The sequence below is a fragment of the Salmo salar genome, chromosome ssa03, assembly GCF_905237065.1.
Source record: "Salmo salar chromosome ssa03, Ssal_v3.1, whole genome shotgun sequence".
Taxonomy (NCBI): Eukaryota; Metazoa; Chordata; class Actinopteri; order Salmoniformes; family Salmonidae; genus Salmo; species Salmo salar.
Window position 1 is genome coordinate 30317518 of NC_059444.1, and position 21123 is coordinate 30338640.

Here is a 21123-nt window from a genome sequence, read left to right on the forward strand (position 1 = left end):
AGCACGAGTGAGTTTTTTTGGTTTAGTAGTATGGTCTTAACATATAAAGATCAAATCAAATTGTACACATTTTTATCAGATGTTATTGTGGGTGTAGTGAAATGCTAATCAATACAACTAATTACTGAATCATATTTAGGAGATGACTTTCCAGCACAGCAGTACACCAACATGAATCCACAATTCATTAAGAAGGTGAATATTGAAAACTGATCCTTTACATACAGAATTGACACACTTTATGCCCTTGTCATTATCTTGGGTTGGAGAGGAGGACATCGAGCAGTAAAAAACAAAACATAAAACAAGAACCTTGCACAGAAACACCTCAAGATTCAAGAGGTGGCTTGAAAATTGTCCGAAGACCAATTAACTCAACCAAGACCCAGAATGCATCATTGATCAATAAATAGTGAAGTTTATTCCGACACATATGGCTTATATACAAATGCATTATTCAAGTTAAAACAAAAAAGGGAAAATTAAACTGATAAAATCCATGTTTTTACATTCATTCATTCAAATCATGCAAAAACAGAAACTGTTACATCAGGACTATTTCTCATTTTCCGCAACATAGTTTGGCTGCAGTGGGGACAATTTAGGATGAGGGGAGTCATTTGATCAGTTGAAAACCATTTCCAAACCACTGTATAATAGCACAACCTATCAATGCACAACGAATCATAGTCAGTTTACATAACATCAGTCTGCTTTTCCATCTCAATGCATTTTCTTTACCACTATATACTCAATGTATTATATTGTCCATCTACTTAGACTGTTTTAGTACAGCCACTTTCCAAGCCATCACTCTACCCATAGAAATAGAATGAGTCATTATACGTCTGACTAACCATACACCATCGCTGGTGCTGCTGTCGCTATTACATATGAAATCCGAGACTGTAACGTAAGGTTGTAATGTGTTGTACTGTGACATTTTAAGATAAGAGCGGTTGCAGTTCAAGAAATGTGGGGTGAGAAGTATTGCTACAGCTGCAGACAAAACACTTAACATTTGTACGATTGGCCTCTGTTGTTCCAGTGTCAATAGACTGTCGTGCGTTAATAACACCATCCTCACATCACAGCTAACCAAATGTAGTAATCTGACTTGACAGGAGTACAGGAGACATGGTTTGAGGCGTGAAGTCTATTAGATATTAAAAGAAGCTAAGAGACTCATACAGGGGGTGTAATGAAGTTTTACTTGATTCACATATCCTTTCTCCACCGTGCTTGAATTTTCTGGACAAGGTGTATGTAGTATTAGGAATGAAGACCACAGCAACAAGTATATCTTCTTTAACAGTGTGCTTATTTACCAGTAAATAACCAGAGAATAAACAGAAAGTAGGTTGTTACACTTAGTATTTACATAGTTCATTTTACATCCATAGAACTACATGACAGTGTGTGTTGTGATGACTACTGTATGATTAGTGTACAGTAGAGTGATCAGTAGCTGCTATTGCATGATACATAATACTTTGGTCACCTCCAAAGCCATTGTATTTTCCTGTTTAAATATATATTAATAAACACACTGTAAAAGACTGGACTCCATGGCATTTGAAAGGACAAGACGTCAATCAAAGACTTTTGAAAAAAAAAAAGAAGCTCTACATCACAATAAGTGATGTTGTATTTGTAAACAGTGGCCTAACAACACAAAGATCTCATCACAATCTGATGCAATTGCCTAACCAGTGAACTGACAGCCACCATTTTGTTTGCCCGGTATGTACTATTGTCAATAGTCAATCACAGACGTTGGTAAAACATGATGTTGCCACTAGACATTTGAGTTTTTCCAAAGAAAAAGAAAGCTCTTCATATATTTTTGTTTTAATTAAAAATAATCAGAGACATTGGTTGTAGTTTTTGCTAATAATGATCACAACATTTCGCTATCATGTCTGTATTGATTACAATGAAAGTAATTCATGTAAATGGTAGTTAATATTTTTGAAGTAAAAAAACTAACAAAAACAAAGAGGGATAAGCCGACATTTCAAATCGCAACAGAATTTGAGTCAATATCACAAATATATCAATTTTGCATACCTTGGTGAAGTTTAAATATTTTCTGGTATATTTTTGGGGAAATATACTACAAATATTTTTACATCACCAAATACACTAATTACATGTAGAAAACAAACACAAGATGGTGGCAATGACAGATGTATTTGTAATGAAGACAAAATCCTTTTGAGAGAGATAGCTCTTGTGTTTTTTTAGGTAACATTTGAACATCACCTCTTTGTTTCATGGAAAAGTTCACATTTTTGTTTACATGCTTTGTCCCCGTAGCGAAGGATAAAGTGCCACTTACATTCACACAAATAATGTTAACAGTGCCCCCTATCTTTATACACTAAGGACACCCCCCTCCCCCCATGAAATAATAGCAATATTTTTTCTTGTGATCAAGCGCAACATCAGTAGCACAACAACAAACTACGCAATTTGACCTAGAATATCACATTAACAAGATCCAATTGCATATAGTACAATTCATGAACGTTTTTAAGAGTGGAAAAAAATGTCCCATGAAACATTGATATAGTCTGTAAATTCTCGAATGTTTCACTTACAGGACCGCAACGTCAACAAGCACAACATAGTCCTAAAGGACCAACAGACCTCTCACTTATACCGCGTCGCCGGTACAGCTCTCCTTCTCTCGACAAACAGTCCATTGTCCTTTTAAACGTATGAACATGCCTCTTCAGTTCACAACATTCTCTTTCTCTAGTACCTTTTCATACACCCATGCTCGTATAACACTAAGGACTGAAGTCTTGAGATGTTTCGCTTGTGATTTTTAACTCATTGCATCATACATTTAAACATCTCCAATACTTGGGGCAAAACTCAGAGTCTTTTGGTTTTTCATATTTGGCAAATTGCTCTTTTCCCTACACAGATTCCATTCAGTTTCTGAGAACTAATTTCAGCGACAACAAAAACCAAATTGGGTGACACTCTAAACTCGGTTTAGATATCTGGCACTGTTGACATTCAAAATTATGCATTGTATTCTTAAAGTATTTGTTTTTCTACATAAGGCAAATGTACATCAAACACATTGGGCGTACATCTAAGTCTGCAATTGAGGCAAATGTACAGTCAAATGTTTTTTAGTGGTATGTATGGCATCTCCAACTAAGCATTGGGATCAAGTGTCAGAGGAAGTCAAAGGGAGTTTTGGCTGGTAGTTTCTCAGTCTAAAATGACACATACAGATTCCCCCAACAATGTAAAACGCTGAAGATGTCAGTTATGTACAGTTCCACACTGTGGCAGAGTAACCACTCATTACTGTCACCTCAGAACGGTTCTCCTGTCCTGTTTTCTGGCTGTTGCCAGTAAAAAGTGTCACAGAGATACACTTGTTCCTATATCAAGCTGTTCCCTCTCCTGTCTATCACTGGCATTCTCCCTACAGAGCAGCCAAAATGTCTAAGGCCTGATCAGCTAGTTAGTGACCCCATACATGTGACCTGGATGTCCAGGGCTTCTTCCGCCACGAGGAAGGGGCACACCTCCTTGTTCCAGAGGTAGAGCCTTGGATCATGACGATGCCACCCCGTTGATGACGCGGTTTTCTGAGATAGTACAGTCCATTATAGGGAGGATACCCGAGTCTATGGGGGAGGAGATGGTGCAGTCCATTATTGTGGAAGCGGTGGCCGCCTCTGTGGTCTCAGAGTCTGTTACGTTGGGGTGCTGTGAGTCTATGACAAGCGGAATGGTAGAGTCCAATGAAAGGGGTTGAACAATGTCTGTGATGGGGAGAGTGGTAGAGTCCACAGTGGGGGTGTGAACAGTGTCCATGACAGGGGGCATGGAAGAGTCCACTGTTGTGGGGATATGACCTAAGTCATTGGGTGGTGGTGGTAGTGGGCAGATGGGGGGATGAACAGGGGCATGAGCTACGACAGGGTAAGCGGGAGAAACAACAATATTATTAACACATGGGGATGAGTCCAACTCTAGAGTATGGACAGAGTCTGTGAGAAGGGGAATGGTACAGTCTGATGTAGGGGGAGGAGGAGCGGGGAGTTTGTCATCTAGAGAGTATATGATCGGGTCTGTGGTTATGTGGTCAGTAGAATCAATAGGAGTCGTACAGTCCGCATTGGGGGGAGGGAGAAGAATGTCATTGATGACAGGAGTAGGGGAGGGTGTTGGAGAGGGGGGTAGAAGGTCAAGTACAGGGGGAGTGGTATAGTCCAATGTAGGGGTGGTTTCTATGACAGGGGGAGAGTCCAATGTGGCGGTAGGGGGAGTTTCAATTACTTCTGGAGCATCCAATGAAGTGGGGGTGGATTCTATAACAGGTGGAGTGGAAGGATCCAATACGGAACTAGGGGTGGATTCTATGACAGGGGGAGTGGAAGGATCCAATACGGAACTAGGGGTGGATTCTATGACAGGGGGAGTGGAAGGGTACAATGCGGAGGTAGGGGTTGAATCAAGTACTGGCGGAATGGTTGATTCCAATAAAGAGATGGGAAGAGTTTCAGTGACAGGGGAAATAGTGTTGACCAAGATGGATGTATGGGTATCTTCTGTGAGGGGGCTACTGGTAACGTCTTTAGTAGGGGAGGGAGCCGTCTCATCATTAACAATGAAAGTGGATAAAGGGGCAACAGAATTAATGAGGGGTATATCAGTGGAGTCTTCAGTGGATTTGCCATCAGATTCAGGCTGGTGTGACATTAACTTCCTAGCGGAGGGCGCCGAAACGTCAATAACCGATGGTGCTGTGCGGTCAACAGCGGAGGACGCCGTGAACTCCATTGTGGAGACAGCGGTGGCGGCCGCCTCGTGCAGCGGCGTGTCGTGGACCCGGGTGTAGTCCCTGTTGCTCTCCAACTGGGCCAGGAGGAGGCGCTGTTCGCCAGGCTTCCTGGGGGGCAGCAGTGGCTGGCGGGTGTAACACTCTCCGTCGGCCAGGGTCTCGGGTAGAGGCTGGTAGCGCGTCTCGGGGAGGAGGAGAATGCAGATGATGCAGATGAGGGTGCAACAGGCGAAGATGATGTGGTGAAGGAAGTATCCCTTCTGGTTGTGGAGCTCCATGATGGGGGCGGTCAGCATGCCGAAGCCAGCGCTGGCGAGCACCAGGCCCAGACCCCCACCCCTACGGAGCGAGACAAGGACCGTCATGTCAGTAATCACTTTTGAAGCCTACACATCTAAACCAAATCTCAAACCCACCCTTGGCCCCTACTCTCTAAGCTCTCATGTAGATTTGAGAGGATACAGACCACCACCCCATACAGAAATAGGGACTTCCTAACTGATGTTCCTTGTCTATCTCTGAAGAACATGACTACACCCGATCCCAAACCAACCTCCAAGCCCCACTGTCTTTAAACCATATCCATCCTGTAGAAAAGGTGTGACCTGAAACCTCTACCATTTCCAGTGCAATGTTCTGCTTTGTTACATTCCAAGTCTATTCAATTTCAATGCTTTCTTTATATTCACATTCAATAGCACATTCCCCATTGCAAGCCACTACTATTCTCATTTCCTCATGCAGACGCACGTGGTCTGTGTTATTGACATGTCCTTGCCATTTTACGCCCACAGCAGCAGAGACTGCTGCAATACCATGTAACAGCATCCTGCCAAAGCAGTACCCTCATTTCTCTCCTGTCTGCTCTGTGACTGGCCACCAGGTGGCGATCCACAGTCACTCTTCAGGCAGTACAGTGCACCACACCTTACATAATACAACACAGCATCATGATGATGATGATCCAAAGCTGTGTCAGTTTGTCAAGAGAGGGAAAGGCTAATTCAAAACAAGGCTGATCTGTAAAAAGAGACCTCGGTCTCAGCATGACTCCCTGTCAAAATAAAGGTTAAATAAATTAATAATAATATAGAAATATGGATATTGAACTACACCTTTATTATGGTTGTGCATTTAACAAGAGAGCCATGATCACACACACTCATTTTAAGTGCTTATAGCAGGGTAGTAATATTCTGGTGATATCCTGGCAGGTCAGAGACACTGAATCATGAACCTCTCTATTGAGATCAGACTGCGACTACATTCTACTATGATAGTGCGCATCACAAAACACAGGCTATTTTCCCTTCACACTACGTGATGACAGCAACCTTCAAAACTCCACACCTCTCTTTCTCCAATTCCAGATGTATACAGTATGTTTTTCATAGCTTGACAGAGTGAATGTTCTGTAAAATGTTATAAAATTAACCAGACACTTGACCCAACCCATCTCTGAATAAAAGGGGAAGAAAATGGAAACCCTGTTTTTGATTTCCATGAAGCTTTCTCCTCAACCCTGGCCTGCACATATCCTGACTGACGGCCCCCTCTGAAACCTATCCCTCACCTCCCCCTCGTCCCCTCCACTGGTCCGTTCCAAGTGTGTGGGTGGGCTTACCTGATGACGGTGGGGGTGATCTCAGCGCAGAAGAAGATGCTCAGGTTGCTGACAGCGTGGGAGGAGAACATGCCGATGATGGAGAAGGCGATGGAGAAGTTCTTTTTCAGCGTATCCGAGCGCTCTGGACAGACAGACGACAACACACGAGTCAGCCATTAAACACGACTCAGAATTAAGTTGAGATTTGTGTATCTGAGTACTCTGCATAGCAAGAAAACAAACTTAATTATCCAGCCATCATACAGAGAGAATACATTCTAATGTACTGTAGAAAGGTGAGATTAACTCAATAGAAAAATACTATATCTAACCCTGAATGAATGATTCTCATATGAGAAGGCTCAGTGCACTGATGAACAGTACCTAATACATTCTCCTAAGAGCAGGTTGTTATTGAAGTAGTAGGATGATCCTATTAAACCTACTTAGACTGTTACATAATTCCCATGAGTGCATGTTGTTGAGCATCCTGTATGTTGTCCATCACCCTGACCATGTTATCCATTTAAAACTAAACTAGCCATGACGGATTACCCTGACGTTTATCTGTCTGATCCTCAGCTAAACAATCCTAGAACTAACTCACACAGTGCTGCCGAATGAGACGTGTTAAAATTGACAGACGATCATTTGAAACTGGTCTCAGTTCAGTTTGTTGCTGAATGAGACATGTTTAAATTGACAGAAGATCATCTGAAACTGGTCTCAGATTAGTTTGTTGCTGAATGAGACATGTTTAAGTTGACCTAAGCGGATAATCTGAGGCACAACTCAGATCAGTTTGCTGCTCCTGTCTAATCCTCTGGCTGTCAGACAACAGGCCACGCTAATTTTGCTGCCAGGTGGAGGATTAGGGATAGAGAGTACGGAGATAAGAGAGGAGCTAGATAAATACACAGGGGAAGAAGAGGGCTAGAGGCTAGTAGGGTTAGCTAGGGTCAATGAGACCAAGCCAAACAGAGAGGATCATCAGAACAAAGCAAGGATCGGGAAGTGAAACACAGACAGGAAGACTTCTAATAGTTGTAAGAAGTTACATGAAGACCAGGCAAGATCAAAAAAAGTTCTGATGAACGATGGCGATAAAACCATATAACGTACTATAATACCATGCAGTAGTGTGGTTATTACACAGTCAACATCAGGTTTATTTGTTATAATGGACTGTAGTACTACCAAGTTGTACAACTAGCCTACCGCTGGTTTCATGTGTTAGCTGTTCCGTTTCACTGAAGGACAAGCAGGCTGGATCTGAATGTGTGTTTATGCAGTAAACAGAATGCAGCTAGCTTGTCCTTGAGAGATGTATTTATTCCTTGATGCCTACGGGCGTTCTGAGCCACAGTCACATGGTGCCTGTGTTTGAACTGTCACTCGTCAGAGTCGGCAAACAGAAATGACACGCCATGGTTTGCTCTATCGGGATCTGACTGAACTCTGCAATGAGTTTGACTTTGTTGTTCTTAGGGAGTGGGTGGGAGAGTGGGAGAAGGGGAGAGAGAGGACAAGTCACAGTATTTAGGTCGCAGTGATAGTGAAAAATCAACTTTTGCTTTAAACCACCTCTATTGCTCAACAAACACACTGCAAAGCCCCCTTGTTTTTCTGCTACTATGGTGGAACACTGACATTTTCTTAGTGTCCTCCAATCTTACACAAATGTCAGAGTTCCTCCAATCTTCGTCTAATCACATCAAAGAAATCATGTTAAGACATCTGCAGCTAGCCAGCCATCATAATGTGTTTCTAACGGCTTGAACCACATTTAAGACAGTAGATTGGTTATCAATTTATTGTGGAATTCTCTCATCTGCCTAGGACCTTGTTGGTTTTTTATCAAGCAGCTACAGTATTTCAAGTAAGCTGATTATAATGGAGTAAACAGTTAAGACCCAGAATGATGGGCTATTGATTAGTTAAGAGTCTAGGGTACAGCAACCAGGGAAATATGGGCTGAGTTCCCACTAGAATGAATAGGAGAGAAATCGATGGTTGTACTGTACCTATATTGAGATGTACACTGTATTTCCCCAGCACTATAGGAGCCATAGGGAGAGAGAGGAAAACAGAAACAGGTTAATATGTAGTCAAATGATCCCACACACACACACACACACACACACACTGCCCACAGTGAGATTTCCAGTCACAAAACACACATTGGTTACACCATAGCAATAACAAGACAATATGTTTGCTGTTTGAATGATCTCAAGGTGTATTTGTAGGTCTAGGTTAAATATATGTTCCCTCAACATTTAAGTGACTCTTTAAAAAAGGACTAAGTACTCGGTCAGATTTCAGACAACATCCGTCCTTGTCACACAGTAAAGAGACCACCTCCCACACACCTACAGTCAAACTCAACTTCAAAAACAACTATAAAAACTATTTCACCTCCACCCCCTGGAGGTCAGGGCCCCTGAGCACATGCCCTGCGTGCCCGGAGGTCGGTAATTTGGTGATGATTAGGCCCGACTAGCTGGCTAGACTACCTTACCTAGCAATGTTAGCTGACACTGGCTAATTGATTGACTGACATAAGTGGAAGACCGCTGATGCACTACCAAATTTCGAAATGTGGGTTGTACTTTTCTAACTCGCAACAGAAAAAAATATGTTTTTTTTTGGTCAGGGGCCCCCTAGTGGCCACGGGGCCTTACACGCAGTGCATAGTTTGCGTATAGGAAGAGGCAGCTGTGTGTGTGTGTGTGCACTATACCATATGCGTATTATACTGTAGGCTACTCACAGTTGAGCAGGCCTAGCTGCAGCAGTGATGCCAGTGCAGTGATGATCATGAACATGAGCAGGCCTCCCCTCCTCCCCATCAGGGACACTGCCGGGCACAGTGCAATGCATGATGCCACTGCGATGCCCGCCATGGTGTAGTAGTCAGCGTAGAAGTTGTGGAACATGGTGGACTCGTGGGTCTCGTGGTGGTCCATCATACTGCGGGCAAAGCAATGGTGGATACCATAGCCCGTCAGTCTGGATACAGGGAGAAAGGAGAGAAGAGAGAGAGAGCGAGGAAAGGGTATGAGGAAAGAGAAAAGAGAGATAATGAAGACAGGGATAATGGGTGTGTGGTAGTGCAAGAGATGGAGAAAGGAGTAAGGAGATGAGTGTACAGAGGACAGAGAGAAAGAAAGAGGGATATTGGGAGAGAGGACAAAGAAAGACCATATAAGTTCAGACAGAGAGTAAGGAAGAAGGGAAAAAAAAAAGAGGAAAGTGAATTTCTGTGAAACAAAACTAAAAGCACACAAACCCTCTTGCTCGTCTCCAGTTCTCTCATAAGAACACAGCTCATGAAAAATGTATGGTCAGACTACAGTCAGGGACACTGTGCACTGAAATAGCCAGGGCTGTGTCTAAGTCTGCTGTCTACAAATGACTGGGTTACGTGAGTGAGGAGAGGTGAAGCTTGTTCTGAAGGCCAACGAACAGAAAGACCGGCGGACAGACAAACGGACAGAGAGACAGGACTGCAAACAGCACAGAGACAGGAAGACAGAGGGATGGACAGACTGATGGATAGACAGACAGACAGACAGACAGACAGACAGACAGACAGACAGACAGACAGACAGACAGACAGACAGACAGACAGACAGACAGTTAGACAGACAGACACAGACAGACAGACAGACAGGCCTGCTAAAAGCACAGACGGCCACTGCTGGATGATGCTGCATCGAGCTGACAGGTCAATAGTCCCATAATCACGGCACACCGGTTTATAGGTCGTTTCAGGAGCCAATGATAACGAGTGTTACCACAATGACTGGAAGTCTACAGGAAAATGCTAGCTGTTCCCATAGACTTCTAGTCATTGCGCTATAGGTGTTGCGCAAATGAAAGTGAGAAACGTCCTTCAAACTGAACGCAGAGACATAAAAATGGTATCCACAAGTTCATCTGACTCTTGGGAAGTAGATAAAGGGCCTCATTGCTAAAATCCAGAAGTATCGCTTTAACACCCAGAGTTGTCTGACTGGCAGCTACATCATGGACACAAGCACACAATACTACATAAACTCACACAGGAACACACACACACACACACAAACAAAAGATACTTACGAGTTCACGCAGAGGACCACAATGTTTTTCCACAGGTTCCTTGTCCCCACCATCTTCACAATACATGTCTTTTTGGGTTTCTTCTGAAGAGCTTTCTGCAGCTCTGAAACAACGTAGAGAAATCAGGTAAATATGACCACAATGCACTCATCTACAGGCTGTACACAGCCAACCAAAGGGCTTCATAGAGTGGGGGGGGAGATGACAAGTGAGTGAATGAACGAACAATTGAAAGAGGAATGTCTTAGGAAGTCAACACCCCAGGACAGCGCAGATCATAGCATGGATGTTTTGAAGTACGAGGTGTTGCTATGAAAACAAACCTCCGCTTTCTTCATGTGCACACACACATACATGTATGCACGTGACGGGCAACATTCCAAGTTTGTACTCAATGTTTCTCTCTATACAATCATGGAGCTTTGAAGTCAGCCTCTGGCCTAGCGGCATAGCCATAATACCTAGTATAAAATTGGCCCTCAAACGGAAGGCCCTTTTCAGGGGTTAGTTATGTTACATTCAGTAGGCTAGATAATGTGTGTGTTATCTAATCTTTATTTGGACAGGGAAGATATGAGACCTAGGACTCTTTTCGAAATGCACCCTGTATAATAGAATATAAAACACACACTACCAGTCAAAGTTTGGACGCACCTATTCATTCAAGGTTTTTCTTTAACTATTTTCTACATCATAGAAAGAAATAACACATATGGAATCATGTAGTAACCAAACAAGTGTTAAACAAATCAAAATATATTTTATATTTGAGATTCTTCCCAAGTAGCCACCCTTTGCCTTGATGACAGCTTTGCACACTCTTGACGTTCTCTTAACCAGCTTCATGAGGTAGTCACCTGGAATGCGTTTCAATTAACAGATGTGCCTTGTTAAAAGTAAATTCCTGGAATTCTTTCCTTCCAAATGCATTTGAGCCAATCAGTTGTGCTGTCACAGGGTAGGGGTGGTAAAAAGTAGATAGCCCTATTTGGTAAAAGACCAAGTCCATATTATGGCAAGAACAGCTCAAATAAGCGAAGAGAAACAACAGTCCATCAATACCTTAAGACATGAAGGTCATTCAACCTGTAAACTTTTAAGAACTTTGAACGTTTCTTCGAGTGCAGTTGCAAAAACCATCAAGAGCTATGATGAAACTGGCTCTCATGAGGACCACCACAAGAATGGAAGACCCCGAGTTACCTCTGCTGTAGAGGATTAGTTCATTAGGAGTTACCAGCCTCAGAAATTGCAGCCCAAATAAATGCTTCAGAGTTCAAGTAACAGACACATCTGAACATCAACTGTTCAGAGGAGACTGTGTGAATCAGGTCTTCATGGTCAAATTGCTGCAAAGAAACAACTACTAAAGGACACCAATAAGAAGAAGAGACTTGCTTGGGCCAAGAAACACAAGCAATGGACAGCAAGCAAAGACAGTGTCTTCTGATCCCTCCTGTCTCAGCCTCCAGTATTTATGCTGCAGTAGTTTATGTGTCGGGGGGCTAGGGTCAGTCTGTTACATCTGGAGTATTTCTCTTGTCTTATCCGGTGTCCTGTGTGTATTTAAATATGCTCTCTCTAATTCTCTCTTTCTCTCAGAGGACCTGAGCCCTAGGACCATGCCTCAGGACTACCTGGTATGATGACTCCTTGCTGTCCCCAGTCCACCTGGCCGTGCTGCTGCTCCAGTTTCAACTGTTCTGCCTGCGGCTATGGAACCCTGACCTGTTCACCGGACGTGCTTGTTGCACCCTCGACAACTACTATGATTATTATTATTTGACCATGCTGGTCATTTATGAACATTTTAACATTCTAACATCTTGACTATGTTCTGTTATAATATCCACCCTGCACAGCCAGAAGAGGACTGGCCACCCCTCATAGCCTGGTTCCTCTCTAGGTTTCTTCCTAGGTTTTTGGCCTTTCTAGGGAGTTTTTCCTAGGGAGTTTTTCCTAGCCACCGTGCTTCTTTCACATGCTTTGCTTGCTGTTTGGGGTTTTAGGCTGGGTTTCTGTACAGCACTTTGAGAATATCAGCTGATGTACGAAGGGCTATATAAAAATACATTTGATTTGATTAGACTGGTGGAAATCTGTCCTTTGGTCTGATGAGTCCAAATTTGAGATATTTGGTTCCAACCACCACCGTGTATTTGTGAGACTCACAGTAGGTGAATGGATGATCTCCGCATGTGGTTCCCATCGTGAAGCATGGAGGAGGTGGTGAGATGGTGGCTACCACAGCATTCTGCAGCGATACGCCATTCCATCTGGTTTGGGCTTAGTGGGACTATCCTTTGTTTTTCAACAGGACAATGATCCGACACACCTCCAGGCTGTGTAAGGGCTATTTGACCAAGAAGGAGAGTGATGGAGTGCTGCATCAGATGACCTGGCCTCCACAATCACCCGACCTCAACCCAATTTTGATGGTTTGGGATAAGTTGGACTGCAGAGTGAAGGAAATGCAGCCAACAAGTGCTCAGCATATGTGGGAACACCTTCAAGACTGTTGGAAAAGCATTCCAGGTGAAACTGGTTGAGAGAATGCCAAGTGTGTGTAAAGCTTTCATCAAGGCAAAGGCCGGCTACTTTGAAGAATCTCAAAAATATTTTCATTACTACATGATTCCATATGTGTTATTTCATAGTGTTGATGTCTTCACTAGAGTTCCACCATGTAGACAATCGTAAAAATAAAGAATGAGTAGGTGTGTCCAAACTTTTGACTGGTCCTGTACTGTAAACTATTACATAAATATATATATAGTACATATAAATAAGTAAACAAATACATAAATCAGTGGAGGCTCCTCAGAGGAGGACCATCCTCCTCATTGAAATGTAATATCAATAAAAATAGTGAAACAAAGTTAGCCTTTTTAGATAAAACTATACTAAATATATTAATATGTCACCAAATAATTTATTAAAACACACTGTTTTGCAATGAAGGTCTATGGTAACTTCAACAGCACTCACTGGGGTAGCACCATGGTGTAGCCAGAGGACAGCTAGCTTATATTCTCCTCTGGCTACATTGACTTCAACATAAAACCAAGGAGGCTCGTAGGCCTCACCCCCTTCCATAGACCTACATGGTCATTATGACCAGTTCCGTAAGACGACCTACAACCAATTAAAGCTTTTGCAGTATGAAGTGATATGTTGTCCATCCAATCATAGGATTAGGATCAGGTAATGAACCTAGTGCGTTGTGTTGGGGTTGTGCTGCAGAGCATTATGGGGGGGGGGGGTTCTATGTGTTGAGAAGCTTAGAGCGTTATAATTAGGGCGAAGGTTTAACTACTATACACCTGTTTAACTACTATACCACCTGCCCCCCCGCATAGCCTGCTGGGTGACGTGTTAATAACAGTTAGACTACATCTTCCTTCCTTTAAAATAAAACTACTTTTCTCTGTAACTACACGTCACATCACATTTGTTTACTCAACCTGCATAACACGCAATTTACAATAACACACATTTCTTTCCTTTTTTTTTTTACATTGCTCTCATCACTTAAAAGGCAATGAACATATTCTGATGTATTTTTTTCCCCAACTAAATATAGTCTGTCCAACAATACTCTATTGTGGTTCTATTTCTTTTCACATAAACAAAACATTCAGTCCAGGTGCCCCTTTTTACATTTTTTTAAAGCAATTCTCAATAAGCCTTTCAGGGGCTCAGAGTCCTTTTTGATCGTTCTGCTGAAGTGCTTCCTGAAACAGATGGACAGCGTTCGTCGTCAGTCATGGTTCCTGTAGTGATGTCTTGGAGTCGTACATGATCTCCAGGTTTCAGTTCAGGTAAGTGTCTTGCACTTTTGTCGTGTCACTGTTTTTGTTTGTCTTTCTGTTTTTCCTTCGCGAGTTTGACTTTGTGAGCACCTTCGGGTGTTAGCAAACCTCATGGATGGGTAGGTTGGTTCTGATGCGACGTCCCATCAACATTTGTGCAGGTGAAAGTGAGTTCTGCAGTGGTGCGCTGCGGTAGATCAGAGTTTTTAGGAAATCCCCCTTTCCATCGTGTGCCTTTTTCATCAGACCTTTGACAATTTTGACTGACCTCTGCTAAGCCGTTGGACCTTGGGTAGTTGGGGTGTTGTGTCGGAATTCCTAGTCGTTAGCGAACGATTAGAATTCAAAACTTGAGAACTGTGTGCCATTGTCCGAGTACAGTTCAGACGCAACCCCATGTCTTGCAAAGACTGATTTCAGGTAGGTGATTACAGCTTTGCTGAAGGTGGTTGGCAGTGTTGCTACTTCAGGGTAGTTTGAGTAGTAGTCGGTAACAACAATGTGACTTTTGCCATTGCAGTCAAAAAGGTCAACTCCAACTTTGTAGTAGAGTCTGTTGGGTACTGGATGAGGATTTAGAAGCTCTGCTTGCTGCTTTGGCCTGTAGTGCAAACACAGTTCACATGAAGCAGTGGTCTGGCTTATTTCCTGGTTCATTCTTGGCCAATACATTACTTCTCATGCTCGTGGTTCGCATTTTTCTTCACCCAAGTGGCCCTCATGTATTTTCTGTAGAATTTCTTTAGGTAGTGTCATGGGAATGACGATCTTGTTGCCTTTGAACACTATGTCATCCACAACGGTGAGCTCTGCACATCCAGTAATCCTGTGTTCTCCTTGGACAGTTGTTTTTCTGTGCGGGCCATCCTATCAGTGTTGTTTCTTTCAACTCTATCATTGTTTGGTCAGATGTGGTCTCTCTTTGATCTGCTCCATTTTCTCAGAAGACACAGGAAGTGATGCTACGATCATGTCGACGTAGGCCTGAATCTCAGTGTTTTTCTGTGTGTCGAAGATCTCTTGTCAACTGCTCGAGAAAGCGTGTCGGCGGCGAACATGAACTTTCCCGGGGTATGGCTCATCTTCACATCAATCTTTTGCAGTCTGATCAACAATCTCTGGATTCTCATTGGACAATCATTCAGTGGCTTAGACATGATTGATACCAATGGTTTGTGGTCGGCTAATACTTCGAAGTCGTCCATAGACATATTGGTGAAACCTTTCGCACGCGTATGTGCTCGCCAGTAGTTCTTTCTCTATTTGTGCATACCTTGTCTCTGCGCCTGTCAAGGCTCTGGATGCATAAGCGACGGGTTGCCATGTGTCGTTATGCTATTGCAGAGGAACTGCTCCCAGGCCAAACTGTGACGCGTCTGCAGAAATCCTTGTGCTTTTCGCTGGATCATAGAACCTGAGCAATGGCTCTTCTGTGATTGTGTTCTTTAGGTTTTTGAAGCAGTTTTCCTGTCCATGGGACCCTTCCCATTCGTTTTTCTGTTCAAGGAGACATCTGAGTGGAGCGGACTGTGCTGACAGTTGAGGTATGAACTAAGCAAAGTAGGTGATCATGCCCATGAAGCATCTCACGTCATCCTTGTTCTTCGGGCGCTCCATGTTTTTGATGGCTAATGTTTTCCTCGGGTCTGGTACGACTCCATCCTCTGAAAGTACGTCTCCCACGAAGGTAAGTGTTTTCACACCAAACTCACATTTGTCCTTGTTTAGTTTTATGTTGACTTTCCGTGTCAGGTCCAGCACTTGTCTCACTCTCGCGTCGTGTTCTTTTGTGGACCCCCAGACGATGATGTCATCCATCATGGTCTCCACTCCTGGAATGTGCTCGAAGATCATGTGGATTGTCTTGTGGGAGACCTCTGGCGCTGAGAGAATCCCATATGGTAGACAAAGAAATCTGTACCTGCCCTCAGATGTGTTGAATGTGCATAGCCTTGAGCTTGCATCGTCTATCTTCATTTGCCAGAATCCTGATGAGGCATCAAGCATACTGAACCACTTTGCTCCAGCAAACTGCGACATTATCTCTTTTCTGGTTGGCAACTTGAAATGCTCTCTTGATTGCTTTGTTGAGATCTCGGGTCTAGATATATCCTGAGATCACTGTTCTTTTTCACTACAATAACCAGTGAGCTTACCCAGTTTGTAGGTTCATCCATTTTTGTGATGATGTCCATCTTTTCCATGCGTGGAACTTTTCTGCATGTATGCACAACTGGAGTAATTTTGTCATCAGTACCTTTGTGTTCTCCTGGTAAACATCCAAGACCCTCAAACACATCCTCGGCCAGTAGTGATTCTTGGTCATTTTCAGTCTGTGATGTCACTACATACACCCTTTTCAACAAATTGAGCTTTTCACATGCATCGATTCCTGGAATACCACACTCTTTTCCATGATCAGCAACTGTGCTTTAAACGGTTTTCCTTCGTGCTGTAAAGTTACTATGCAGCTTCCTTTGACTGGTACGTTCTCCCCAGTAACCTTACATTTTCATCGGTGTATTTTGCTCTTCACTTTGTGTTTTGTAGTCATCCAGCGACAACAGGTTTATCTGTGCTCCAGTATCAAGCTTGAATGGTATTATAGTTTCATTCACAGTCAATGGCACAATCCACTCAGCTTTAACGGCATGGCATATTTCCACAGAATCAACAAAGAATTATTCAATCTCCTCCTTGACTGTGTGAACCTTTTTCTTTGTACCCTCAGCTTTGCAGCATTTTGAGAAATTATTTTTCCCAGTTGTTACATGATTTGCCATTTGCAGGGCAATTTTTTGGCTTGTGGATGAATCCACATTTTCCACAAGTAGTGTTTTGATTTCTCTCTTAAGCTTGTTTTTGTTTTGTAAGGTGTTGTGTGTGTTGCTCCTCTCTTCTTATTGCATGCACTGACGTCTCATTCCTGCACATCTCTTTAGCTTGTGCTCTGGTGGTTTCAGCTGCGACACATATTCACTGCTATATCCAAAGTTAATCTTGCTCACGCAGCAATCTCTCCTTGACTCCATTATCAAGTATGCCACAGACTATCCTGTCTTTCACTAGTAAGTCTTTCAGATTTTCGAATTCACACGTTTCGCTCAGTGTGTTCAGCTCAGCCAAATACTGGTCAAAACGGACTCCCTGTTTCTAATCATGAGAGAAAAACTTGTCTCTCTCAAATGGGAAGTTCTGGCTTGGTACAAAGTACCCCTCAAATTTAGCCATTAGCACAGTCAATGTCAAGTTGGCCTCATCTTGCTGAAAGCCATTGTAAAATGTCCAATGCATCCTCTCTAATAACATGCAGAAAAATGGAAGCTTTCAATTTGTCATCATCTCCCCCTGCTCCACTGGCTACTAGGTAGATATTGAATCTGCTTGAAACGTTTCCAATCGTCAGCTAGATTGCCTGTTAACTGCATAGGAGTAGGAGGACTAAGACTATCCATGACGGGGAATAGGAACAGTGTCAATTTCTTTTACTTCAGTATGTTGCAACAGGTTCCAATGCAGCCTCGCTCTCGCTGCTGTCACTCTCGTTGTTGCGGCTCGTTGCCCTAGCTCTTGCAAGCTATCATCTTTGACTACTCACGTCACTTGACTTGCGGTAGAATATTCAATTTTCATCGCAGAAATTTGCAGAGTAACTCCTTTTCTCTGTCTTGTCATAGCGACTACCAATCTGACACCATGTTATGTTTGTTCCTTGTATAATGACAAACCGGGGCATAGGTTTTAACTACTTTTAACTTCTCTAGGCTAGGGGGTGGTATTTTCACGTCCGGATGAAAAGCGTGCCCAAAGTAAACTGCCTGCTACTCAGGCCCAGAAGCTAGGATATGCATATTATCAGTAGATTTGGGTAGAAAACACTGAAGTTTCTAAAATTGTTTGAATGATGTCTGAGTATAACAGAACTTATTTGGCAGGCGAAACCCCCTCGGGGTTCCAGGAATAATTTTTTTTGAGGTCACTCTTTTCCAATGAGTTTTCAATGGGAATCTAGAATTCTAAGGCAGTTGCTTGCAGTTCTTTTCGCTTCCACTGGATGTCAACAGTCTTTAGAAATTGGTTGATGTTTTTCTTTTGTGTAACGAAGAAGTAGCCCTGTTCAGAACGAGGGTCGAGTGAAGTGTACTGTTGTGGTTGAGGCGCATAACCTGAAAGCACGCTCCACTTTGTTTTCCTCCGGTATTGAACACAGTTTATCCCGTCTTAAATTTTATTGATTATTTACGTTAAAAAAAATACCTAAAGTTGTATTAGGAAAGTTGTTTGAAATGTTTGGACAAAGATTACAGGTAACTTATGAGATATTTTGTAGTCATGTTGTGCGAGTTGGAACCGGTGTTTTTCTGGATCAAACGCCCCAAAAAATTGACATTTTGGATATATAACTACAGAATTAATCGAACAAAAGGACCATTTGTGATGTTTATGGGACATATTGGAGTGCCAACAGAAGAAGCTCGTCAAAGGTGAGGCATGAATTTTCTGAGTTTCGTGTCGCGCCTGGCGGGTTGAATTATGATTGCCTGTGTTTGTTTGGTGGGGTGCTATCCTCAGGTAATCGCATGGTTTGCTTTCGCCGTAAAGCCTTTTTGAAATCTGACACATTGGCTGGATTAACAACAACTGTAGCTTTAATTTGGTGTACTGCATGTGTGATTTCATAAAAGTTTAATATTTATAGTAATTTAATTTGAATTTGGCGCTCTGCCATTTCACCGGATGTTGTCAAATCGATCACGTTAACGGGATTTGAGTCATTAGAAGTTAATGAACATAGAATTAGCTAGAAAACTCACAGTTTAGTCATGCAAGGCATTCTTCAGCGGTAATTGCACGTTACAATGCTTTACTTGCTGAAAATATGGAACTTCCGACTGTCTTTTCTGGGATGTCGAAATCAATAAAGAATGACTTGATAGCTTCCATCGCATCATCCATTAAAAGTGAGATTAAAGAGAGAGGCTGGGGCAGCACATTTTTTCCCCACACGTGCTCAAGTAGGCTTTCCCCTTTCTTTCTGTATTTATTTAGCATAGGTGAGAACACAATCACTCCGGACAGACACAAGCAAAAACTAATTTCATAAATGTTGCTGCAGCCTAGGCTACCTAAATAGAGATCTGATATGCTGTATTGGATGAAAAAGAGACTATTTCAGTCTGATCAACTGTAGGCTACAAATAATAGCAGCTGCATACAGCCTATGTGCCCTGTCCATCTGGTCAGGGTAAACAAAATTGGTAACGTTATGCATTTATAGTCCATTTGTGTGTCAGGAGAAAATGTGAATGTGATCAAATTTGGTTTATATTCAAATCCGGGCTGGCTAGGCTGCCTATACGTTTTAATCCCAAATGATTAACTGGAATGAATTATTCAACATAATAGTGATGACAGATGTGAGTAAATGTTTTATTAGTTGCATAGGCCTGCATGATGCAAACATGCATAAAACAAGCTCAGCCCTGTGAGTTATATTGTCCATCAGTTGTTGTCTACGTCTTCACTATTATTCTACAATGTAGAAAATAGTAAAAATAAAGAAAAACCCTTGAATGAGTAGGAATGTCCAAACCTTTGACTATTAATGAGCGCACACACACACACAAATCACCCATAAAAACAGTTACATTCAAAGGGGCATCTAATATACCATAACCTCTGTCACTATCATAGTTATCTCTTGTCCACTGGAGGAATATAGCATTGCCTACAGTATGGCACTGCCTATGGTTGTATCTAGTCACTATCCAAAGTGATTGACCTGGCCCCATCTGTTGTCTGTGATCAATGCCTCTGCCCCTCCACCCTCGAAAGGCCCTAATAAAGTTAATTAAGGGTCCGGAGGGTCCCATCCGGAAGGCCATGGTGTAGGTTTACTACCCTGCCAATTTCCCTCGGCCCCAGGAGAGAGGACTGTTACTATGGGAACCAGGCATAGAGGAAGGAAGGGGATTTCCCCCGTCAGTCAGATCCATTCAGACTGACCAAGCACTTCTGTCTCAGAGACAAGCCAGTTGATCTTGCTAGAGAAATAGTAGATGTAAAGTCCTTTCCCTTCAGAAAAAGACAAACTCCTCCACTTTCAAATAACCAAAAGCAAAGCAAATACACAGAGAAAGAAATTCAAGCCCGAAGACTGACGTCTAGAGCCGAGTAGTTACACAGCATCAATATAACCAGTTCTAAAACTGATATGAGTGTATCTGACTAGAGCAGTTAAAAAAGGGATGACCTCTCCCACTCCCCTGTGTACTATACCTGTGAGGATGTGATCAGTGTCCAGCTCGGTGTTAACCTGGTTCTTCTTGGCAATGTGTCCCATGATCCACTTGGAGCGGCCATACTGTTGAGTGGCCAGCAGCCACCGCAGAGACTCGGGGAAGATCCTACATGGAAACAAGAGAACAATCTGCTCAATAAAATATGAACCGTTGAATCAATTAAATTAGTCCCTTTTTTCCCAATTGGGATTTAATGAGAGGCTGAAAGGAACCTCAATATATTATCTTCCTTCCTCAGGCTCTGTGGGAATCCCCGGGTACTGGAAAGTGTGTGTGTGTGTGTGTGTGTGTGTGTGTGTGTGCATTCATTCTTTCTAGCTGATTGAAACTCATTAATAACTGCAATACTGTACTCTCGCTCTTAACCACTATGCTACCTGCCGCTCATCAGGTATACAGTGTGAATACAAGGTAAATGGTGGTTAATGAATGAGTATTTATTGCCCAGGCCTTAGAGACACCAGCTGTAGTAACATGTAC

General features: G+C 42.7%; 1 protein-coding gene across 1 annotated transcript in view; it reads right to left on the minus strand.

The window, feature by feature from the left end:
• Positions 1–398: 398 nt before the first annotated feature.
• The window catches only part of LOC106599714 (solute carrier family 22 member 23), a 61983-nt gene continuing 41258 nt past the window's right edge, over positions 399–21123 (minus strand). Inside the window, exons 5-10 of the mRNA XM_014191013.2 lie at positions 20621–20748; positions 10530–10632; positions 9196–9434; positions 8447–8479; positions 6441–6564; positions 399–5155 (exon numbers count right to left, since the gene is read on the minus strand). Coding sequence (XP_014046488.2) covers positions 3583–5155; positions 6441–6564; positions 8447–8479; positions 9196–9434; positions 10530–10632; positions 20621–20748 — 2200 coding nt within the window. The 3' untranslated portion in view covers positions 399–3582. The remainder of the gene's footprint in view (positions 5156–6440; positions 6565–8446; positions 8480–9195; positions 9435–10529; positions 10633–20620; positions 20749–21123) is intronic.